This window comes from Anastrepha obliqua, chromosome 4 (assembly GCF_027943255.1).
Source record: "Anastrepha obliqua isolate idAnaObli1 chromosome 4, idAnaObli1_1.0, whole genome shotgun sequence".
Classification (NCBI taxonomy): Eukaryota; Metazoa; Arthropoda; class Insecta; order Diptera; family Tephritidae; genus Anastrepha; species Anastrepha obliqua.
The window spans coordinates 51148364-51158307 of record NC_072895.1 but is presented as its reverse complement, the minus strand read 5'-3'; the positions used below and the strand labels follow the sequence as shown (position 1 = coordinate 51158307).

The window sequence follows — 9944 nt, the reverse complement described above, 5'->3', positions numbered from 1 at the left end:
CAGTATGCGCAGTTGCTCCATCTTGTTGAAACCACAAATTAGGATACTGCTCCTCCATTGGCCCCAAAAAGTTTTCCATCAAAGTTCTGTAAGAAGCTCCTGAAATCGAACCGGCGTTTCATCCTCATTTTCGAAGAAATATGGACCGATAACTCTAGTGGCCATAACACCACACCAAACACTACATTTACTACATGCAACTGATGTTGGTGTGTTGCCCTTGGATTTTCAGAGCCCCACAGTTTGTAGTTTTGTTTGTTGACATAACCATTTAAATGGAAATGCGCTTCATCCGACATCAAAACATTATTTAAAAAATCAATTTGTGTGGCTAATTGTGTAAAACGAATAGCGTATTTTAGTCGTTGTTGGTGGTATTGCGGTAGAGTTCCATAATAAATATCCAACAATTCAATTATAACCTACAAAACGAGAAAAATAAATATGTCAAAAAATAAAAGAAGTTATTTGTGCTTAACATTAGTAGGCGTTATTTGGCCCACTCTATATGTATAAAGGGCATCTAACTTGCAGGTCGGGGAATGTCTGGCTTTTCCCTCGATTGCATCCGAATACTTCGGCATCAGGTTCATTTGGGTTCCCGGTCACAGTGGCATCGAGGGAAACTGCTGGGCTGATGAGCTGGCTAGACAGAGAACTTTGGAGACGGTTTCGTCGCGAAATGAGAGAATTGGGGTTCCCTTAAGAACCTGTAGTCTGCTCCTGGAAAGATGGGCCACGAGTCAACTCAGTGAGCGCTGGGCTAATGCGCAAACGTGCAAGGTCGCGAGATCCTTCTGGCCACGGGTAGATCGGGGACGCTTGAGGGAACTCATAAGGCTAACAAAGCCCCAGCTCTCGAATTTGGTGGGTATCCTTACCGAGCATTGTCCGTTAGGTGTTCATGCGGTGAGACTTGGGATTGCCTCAAGTCCGTTCTGCAGAAGCTGTCTTGAGGACGTGGTGGAATCATCTCAACATCTTCTTCTCAGATGCCCTGCTCTCGTCTGGCAAAGATTTAGACATCTGGGCTCTCATTTTTTCGCTACGCCTGCGGATATAGCGGGTCTAAATATCATAAATATGGTGAAGTTCATCAGTAGCTTGTTGCGGCTAACTACGAATGCAAATCAGCCACCGTCAGCGTCGTCGTAAAATGCATGGTCATCATCGTCTGTAATCCGAAGGCTCCTTCTTCCTTCCCTTCTCCTTTCTCCTCTCCCATGTATGGCATCACAACGGACGGATTTTCAATATTTGTCCAAGTGTGCTCTAAGCTAGGAAAGCCATTTAACCTAACCTAAGCTAACACGGTCGTGCAAAATTAATCACCTATCCGAAGATTTATAATTTTTCCAAATAGCGCCGTACGTCACTCATTTTTGACAATCAATGGAGTGCGTAAAGGTTAAAATAAAGATTTGAATCACTCAAAATCATCTTTTTATTTAGTAAAGGAGTTATTCAAAAAGAAAATCCAGGATTAATTTTGCGCCCCCTTGTACTAACAACAGCGTAACAACGGCTTGTAGAGCTTAATTTTGCGGGTGTGATATCAGATTTGTAGCTGCTATGTTTTAGCTATCAAACCAAGCGAAAACTAAGGAAAGAAGTTGAAGTAAAAAGCACAATGAGAGAATAGAAGCTTTGCAAAGCGTGAACAAAAAATTACTGATTCGCTTTTGCAATTGTTTTTGCAAACAATTATATCGCACGTCATTTTAATTGATATATTTGATATTGAAGTCGCTGAAAAGCAGTGGCGAAGCGTAAACAAATTATCACTGAAGTTTCAAATCTGACGTCACTCTGCTTCATGTTGCGCGATCTTTACAAGCGATAAAAAATGTTACTTTTTGTAATGCAAACAGAAATTGCAAGGCAGCAGTCAGTGTCAGTCATGATGACTTGTTAAAACTTTCTGAACAGAAATGTGAATACAGTTTGACATTCTCTGCTGTAAAAACATAGTTATCGATATCGATAGTTCTCATGTAGCTAAAAAGAACCCCGATACTACAACAAAAACCATATAACGTAACGTTTTGAACTACATACATATAAAATTTGTCAATGCTTTTTTTAAATTCTGTCAGGTATTATATTTCAACTTCTCAGCCCAAATTTTAAAAATGTTTTTAAGTGTGCAGCTCTTTTTTGTCCTAGGAAGAAAATGCATTACAACGTCAGCGGGAATAATTTAAAAAATTAGCGGGGTTTTGTAGCTACTTGCAACTTGCACTGTTTAATGCTAAAATTCAATGGGCTATATAATTTCATACCAACAATTATTCTAAACAATCTGATTAAAAAGTTTGAAACATGGGAGAAAATTTGCCGAATTTTTATAATTTTTGAAAAAAGTTTGCAAAAACGGTTAATATAATTTTAGTTGTATTATGAGTTCGACTTTTACACAAAATTAATAGAAACTAAATAAACAAAAGTAAAAAAGTCAAAACTAGTCAAAACGGCGTACACCAAATTTTATTATCCACGAAAGTATACACCTTATGATAAAAGTACCAGGAATGTTAAATTTAAACGAACCGCGCACGTGGAACCCATGAGGCATCATCCCTTCGGGCCAAACAGTCAAGAAAGAATATTATTTATGCGTTTTGAAGCGTTTGAGAGAAGCTGTACGTCGCAAACGGCCGGAAATGTGGCAAACAATTCTTGAATTTTCCATGATGATAACGCGCCATCGCACCGGACTCAAATTGTGCTGGATTATTTGACCAAACACCAAGCAAATACAATCGTGCAAGCACCGTATCCACCTGATATGGCCCCGTGCGACTTCTTGTTGTTTCCCAAGTTGAAGTTACCACTTCGTGGAAGGAGATTTCAGTGATAGAGGAGATCGCATGTGTGTTGCTTCTGACGGGTTATATTTTGAAGGAGATAAAATAAATTTGCCTGAAATTTAACTCTGTTTTGTTTTATTTAAACGTTCCCGGTACTTTCTGATCATATCGTACTTAGTCTTGCCATAAATTCTGCGACAAATTTTACAATGCCTACGAGAACAAATTCACAAGAAAAGGTCCTTTACTTTTGCTTTTTTTCTTATGCATTGCCGCAGCAGCTTATTCGGTGGCACGCGGCCCACGCCCATGAAATTATTATTTCCACAGATGCAAGTTGTCACTTTTGAAGAAGTTTTTAGTAACCGACAAAATCTATGCTAAAACTTCTCAAGACGCAAAAGATGTTGTTCACAAGGTTCAGCGTAGTCACCATTCAGCCTCCGTAATGGTTTGGTTTGGAGTGTCTTGTAAAGGCACTACATCTCTTCATTTCTGCGAAAAGGTGATTAAGACCGGGGCAAAAGTGTACCAGGAGGATATCTTAGAAGATGTGGTGCAACAGTTGAGCAATATTCTCTCCAATGGAGAGCTTTGGAAAATCCATAAGGCAAAAATCATTCAACAGTGGCTAAAATTTAATATTCCTTGGCTTAAAGCCGCAGAAGATCGACCGTATGGAATTCCAGATCTGAATCCATTGAACTCCAATTGTTGATCAAAATTGGAGAACATGGCATGTTGAAGACCTCACAGAAATTTGGACAGTCTCAAGCAATCGTTGGTTCGACGTATTTGAAAACTGTAAAAGTTACGATTTTTTTTTAAGTTATTGAAACTTTTGTGCTGAAATTGAATGAAGTTGAAAAAAGAGCATGGATAAGTTTCATTTCTTTATGTCGCAACTTTTTAGAAAAAGAAAAAAGTGCTAACTATGTTAACGTCGTGAATGAGTTTCTGGAAGCGTACGAAGAGATGGGATGCCGAATGTCAATTAAAGTTCATTTTTTGCATGCTCATTTAGATTTCTTCCCAGAAAAACTAGGCCAGTTCAGCGATGAACAGGGGAAAAGATTTCACCAAGAGATATTGGCAATGGAAAAGCATTTCGAAGGAATAAGCCAAATTAGAATGTTGTCAAATTACTGGTGGTCACTTGTACGTGAAACAAATGATACGTCTTACAAACGTGGAAGATCAAGTAAACAGTTTTGAGATTGTAATTTAAATTTTTGAATTAAAAACGTAACTTTTAATAAAAACATTTAATTCATGCTTCATTTTTTACAGTATTTTATGTTCAAATTAGCCACTGTTTTATTACATGGAAAAAACTCAGCTCAGGTTGCGTTAGATTCGTTCAGGTTAATGAAGTTTGGTTAGGTTGATTTTAGTTAAATTATATAATTTTTAGTGAAATTAATTGCTTTTTACATTCGGAATAGACACAGTTATAAGATTTTCTACTAATAAATAAACATTTCATTTCAATATTGTTGACAACATCTCGTTAAACTCGCAAAATTGGAAAAATTGACTACAATTTAAGTTTTGTGTTGAAAAATCAGTGGTTATTTTTGCTTAGCGTGAAAAATTGAAGACATGCGTCAGAAGACTAACATTTACCTCAACAAAACTGTTTCAAGATTGGAAATCGGTTAAAATGCAGACGAGCTATGAATTTTTAAGAGTCGGGAAACATCCAAAATCGGTTTTTTAACGATAAATAAAAGAACTGAAATTAAAAATTTTTTGAATACAGTTCCGCGCCGTTCTGGACTAGATCTACAGTACTCATCATGTCACTTCAAAAGTTCTGATTCACCGTGTAATTGTATAACTACGTAGGTAGGTGGGGGAAATGACTGATGTGCCAGTCTGACACTCCTCAACTAGCACTGAAGCACCGTTTTGATACCATTATGAGACCTCCAACAGACAGATATCTACAGCCAGCCAGAGCTGTTGATATAATGGAGAAGATTGATGGGATTTAGTTTGGCGCACTGCCCCAGGCTGTCGAAAAAAGCCAATGATCTTAATCGTCTACCTGCCAAACCCGAACATTTACAGAGAAGGTGCTCAACCGTCTCCTTCTCTGATAGGGCCCCACAAAATTATGTTAATGTAAGAATTATTCTGCTCAATGCAACTATTTCCTTAAAAAATAGCATTCACTATTCAGAGTGAATTTCCTTTTTTCAAAAACTCACTGATTAAAACATGATTTTCTTAGGTTTGAGTAAGTGTAACCCACATCTTCCAAAAGCATTGAAAATTAAAAAAATAGTGGATATTGAAGTTAAAACTATCTTTTTTTATTATTTTTTATGACAAATTTTCTTGTGTAAAATTTTAAAAATCCTGGATTTTTTAAATAAAAAGTACGGTACATATGTACATATATCTGTAAGTGTTTGATTAAGTTGATTAAGAAACGCATTGAGAACTGTTTAACACCACTAATTTTATTAAGCTTGGCATCAATATGGTGCCATATGTCACAAAACATACGTTTTTCCTCGAGCACACATCTACCACAACAAGCAACGGTTTGTTCTTAAAAATTCTTTATTACAAGTAATTATAAAATTATATCAGCTTTATAGTGATAAGTATGTAGTATTGAATTTCGGGGCGATGCAAATACATACATTTTTCTTAAATACGTAGTAATAAAAGTTTATATGTGTGAATAAATATATGTTTGTGTATAAGGAAATTCGCGAGCATGAATTCTCAAATAATAGATCTCAAAAAGCATATAACAGCAAAAACTGTTAAATTATTGAATTAATTTCCTATAAGCTCTAAAAAAGTTCTCTATTCTAAGCTTCACACACTGTTAGATAACAGCTGTATGCCTGTTAGCAGAGAATGTTAATGCAATGAGAAGGAAAAAATGTTAAATGAGCTTTTTTCGAGTACTAATTTGTAGATTCATACTAAGGTAATTTCAAATTCAATTTTTCTCACTAGTGGAGAATTGCAGATATTTACCACGCGAGTGACGCGAGTGGAGGGTTTCTATATTTACTTACCACGCTAGGACAGGAATTCAGATTTTTTTTGCGTTTACCACACTACTAAGGAATTTCATAAGATTTTTCGCCACACTACTAAGGGAATCGACTTATTTCATGCCCACAGCGAAGCGAATAAATTTGCGATTAAGAAGGCCGCGCGGCAGTTAATTTGTGGTGCAGAATATCTTCGGCGGGATTATTCGTTATGTTTTTTGGCACTTATTTAATTCAGGTTTAAGACCTGAAGTCATATTTTTTCCTTGCACTTTTTTTTTACAATTCAAACCAGGAAAGTTTGTAAAATTTTTGAGTTTATTTTAATTAAAATTTCTTAAAAATACTGTTTTTTTCATAAATGGAAATTTCTTTTCGGTATAAATTGTTCATACTGGATATGACCTGATTTTTATATAAATCAATCAAAACAGAAAATATGTACATATGTCTTTAATCTCTTTCATCAAATCCAAATTATATTGATGAGAAAATATCAATCTAATATCCGTCCAGAAAGCCAAACGCGCATACACACATACATATGCATATAATTACGCATACAAACTTTCAACTAACGCAGAATATGTGCATATAAAACTGCGAATCGAATAAATGAGTGTTTTAGAAAAGTTCATTAGGAATTATAGTTTAGCGCAATCGAGAAAGACGTGTTGTGTACGCAGTACATCGTCCCATATTTGACTCAGGTTCAAGTCCTCTACACACTTTTCTTTATTCGATATTTTTATTTAATTTTTTTGTATTTGGTTTAATTAGAATTGATTTAAAATAGTGTATTCAGGTTTTTCTAATACCTGTTATTTAGAAATTTATTTTCTATATAACATTATTCATACTTCTTTTGAATTGATTTATATGTAAAACAGCCATAAAGGCAATCATATGAAAACATATTGATGAGAAAATGTTCTAATATCCATGGATGCGTCCAGAAAGCCAAACGCGCATACACGCATATGTATATAAATATTATATATATAAATATATACAAACCTTCAACGAACGCAAAATGTATGCATATAAAAAACAACAACTGCGACCGTCTTCTTGTCCGTCAGTGAAAAGATGGGATATGTATAGCGTATGAGCAAAAAGAACCGGGAAGGTGATGTTGACTGTTTTCTTCGATTGCCAAGGCAAAGTCCACCATGAGCACCTTCCATCGGGCCAGACAGTCAATAAAGAATATTATTTATCCGTTTTGAAGCCTTTGAGAGATGCTGTATGTTGCAAACGGCCGGAAATGTGAGCAAACAATTTTTGGATTTTGCATGATAGTAACGCGCCATCGCACCGATCAAAAAGATCAAAGAGAATACGACGAAGGAACTGAAGGCCATGTCGGCCTGCCGGGGGTGTTTGGAGGACTGGGTTAAACGTTAGCACATGTGTGTTGCTTCAGACGGGTCATATTTTGAAGGAGATAATACAAATTTGCCTGAAATTTAACTCTGTTATGTTTAATTGAAACATTCCCGGTACTTTTTGATCATAGGGTACATATATGCGGCTTTGCGGACAGAAATGTGTGATTCACCGAGCATATTGCGTTCTTGTGGCGGTGACCACTTGGCTATATGCTCATGAATAGCGGGAAAGAGCGCGGCTTGGCAAAGACCCTGCATGATGCGTATAGCGCAGAATACAAGCCAGCCTCCGCGAATCACAAGAAAAGGTGTGAGTAAGCTAAGCAGCGCCGAACCCAGAACGCCCACGAACATCACAATTTTTACTCCAAAGCGACGACTCAGATAGCCACCTGGAAACTGCGTTACCACATAACCCCAATAGAAGCTGGAAATGATGTATGATTTTTGTTGTTCTGACCAATCGAATTCCTGTAAAAAAGTTTAGATGTGAAATGTGTTGTGATTAAAACTACAGCTCCAATATTCTATCATACATACCGAAAAATTGGGATTTGTACTGGCGGCATTTGTCATCGCCACCACAGCGACGGAGATGTTCAGACGACTTACAGAAACAGCCACTATGTTGAGGAAGAGCAATAAAGTTTGGATATGACGAATGCCAAACCGGAGACCTGTAGAGTATAAAAGGAATAATACGGTAGTAAAAAAATTATTTATTTATATTTTTTTAGAAATGTAAGGTAAGTTTTTGGTAGCAATACGAGGATTAAATGGCATTCTCTAGTGCTCTTAAGAATTGCATACAACATACATAAATATTATATCAGATTTTCTATTGTTGATGGAGTATCGTTGTTAGTTGCTATTTTTCCATCTCGTAAAATTTCATGCAAACTGATTTCGGCTGCTTTCAAGATCTTCTGCATTAACTTTAGGGTGGCGCGTTTTCTTGATTTTTACATTTTATTGAATTTGAGAGGCGCTTTAGTACGCTTTAATGTTTCGACAGACAGCGCGTTTAAAATATTTTTTGGTTCTTGCATTGCATATGCTTTTAATATGAAGGGGATAACGTAATTTTTAAAATTTTGCTATTTAGCTATGGTGAAAAGAGTATATGGTGTGGCTAATATCAGACCCTTAGCCGACTCTCAGCGAATTTTGCAGAGCCCGCTGATGGGTTGACGTAGTAGGAGTTAAGGGAGGGGTCTAGGGTTTGAGCATTTTTTTTAATGAATTTTTGAGACTTTGCTTTAGAGATATGAATAGTGAAAATGTATTTAAACTTTTTTACATTATAAAGCATCATTTCAACAATATTGTACTAAATTTTTGTAAGAAAATATCGGGAAATAAGCCGGTGAGGTAACTTTTCCGAAAACGCCTTTTCCAAAAGGTGATTTGCGGTGACTATCGTATCTAGTTGTAGAATCACCTGAAATAAAAAAAACAGAATTATTTGGTTAAATTATCACCAAAACCTCCCCCCCACTGGCTCCGATTTTTTTTTTTTCATTTTTACGTTGCCAGCGCGTTTTTGAAGCAAAAAGTGCGATTTTCACTGATTTTTTCGCTGTATAAGTGGAAACCGCCCTTAATGTAAAACAAAAAAGTGAAAAATCTCTCAGTGGGGGGGAGGTATTTTATATATAGAAGTTGTATACCAAATTTGAAAAGGATCGGTTAAATATTGTTGAAGTTCTAATAGTCACGGACTTTGAAAAAGTGGTTTCGAGAAAAACGCGTAACGCTCCGCTCCAAACGCTCGCAGCTGTCGCAGAGGAGTGGGGACAAAAACGTCTATAACTCCAAAAGTTTTGCTCCGATTGAGCTGAAATTTTGGGACAATATTTTTGAAATGATTTACTATAAGAAAAAGCTGTTTCCAAAAAATCGATATTTTGAAAGTCAAACCCTAGACCCCTCCCTTAAGTTGAATCCGTTTGTTTACGAAAAAACTAAGAAGGTGTTAGTGACATAAGAAAAAAATTAACATAACGTCACTTCGTTGCCTTCTGAACAACGGCATGTACGCATATGAAATGATAGTGCAGAATTCGACTGGCGAATCACTACCGTGACATGGCAGCCGGAGTTCCTCTCACAATTTAGTTTTTCGCCATATTTATTGACAAAGCCTAGTAATCTATCACCCTTGGCTATTTAGCTATGGTTAAAAAGAAAATTGTGAGGGGAACTTTGGCTACCACGTCACTTGGGGATATGCCAGCCGAGTTCTGCACGATCATTTTACATGCATGCACGCACCTCGTCCAATCGGTCGTTGTTTAGACGACAACGAAGTGTCATTGGCTTATTGTTTCCGCATATGACCAACACAGTCTCAGCTTTCGTAAACACACCCCAAGAATGATAGAGAAAGAGATTGCGTCTTCCGAATTCGACGTATCGTGAGAGTCCATTAATAAACAAACAAATGGAAGGGGAATTACTTGTCTGTGAAGAAGAAGAGTAGGCGAAAGCGATGGAAACAACCAAAAACAAGAAATTATACGCAGACACATACTTTCTATCCACGGCGTCTCCCCTACGAGAACGCAAAAAAATGCACGCGTGGCACTTCGCTTGCATTAGTTTGTTTAAATTTAATCTCACAAATCGCAATATTACCAAGTCATTCACTGAATTTTCACAAACATGTAATTTCTCCTACTTTGTTTGTTTGTTTTGTATTGGGAAGGGAGCTGGCGTCAGAG

The 9944-nt window shown here is 36.7% G+C and overlaps 1 protein-coding gene across 1 annotated transcript in view; it reads right to left on the bottom strand.

Annotated features, from left to right (window-relative positions):
- Positions 1 to 411: 411 nt before the first annotated feature.
- Positions 412 to 9944, bottom strand: part of LOC129244139 (putative inorganic phosphate cotransporter) — a 36176-nt gene continuing 26643 nt past the window's right edge. Inside the window, exons 6-8 of the mRNA XM_054881753.1 lie at positions 7762 to 7898; positions 7392 to 7692; positions 412 to 422 (exon numbers count right to left, since the gene is read on the bottom strand). Coding sequence (XP_054737728.1) covers positions 412 to 422; positions 7392 to 7692; positions 7762 to 7898 — 449 coding nt within the window. The remainder of the gene's footprint in view (positions 423 to 7391; positions 7693 to 7761; positions 7899 to 9944) is intronic.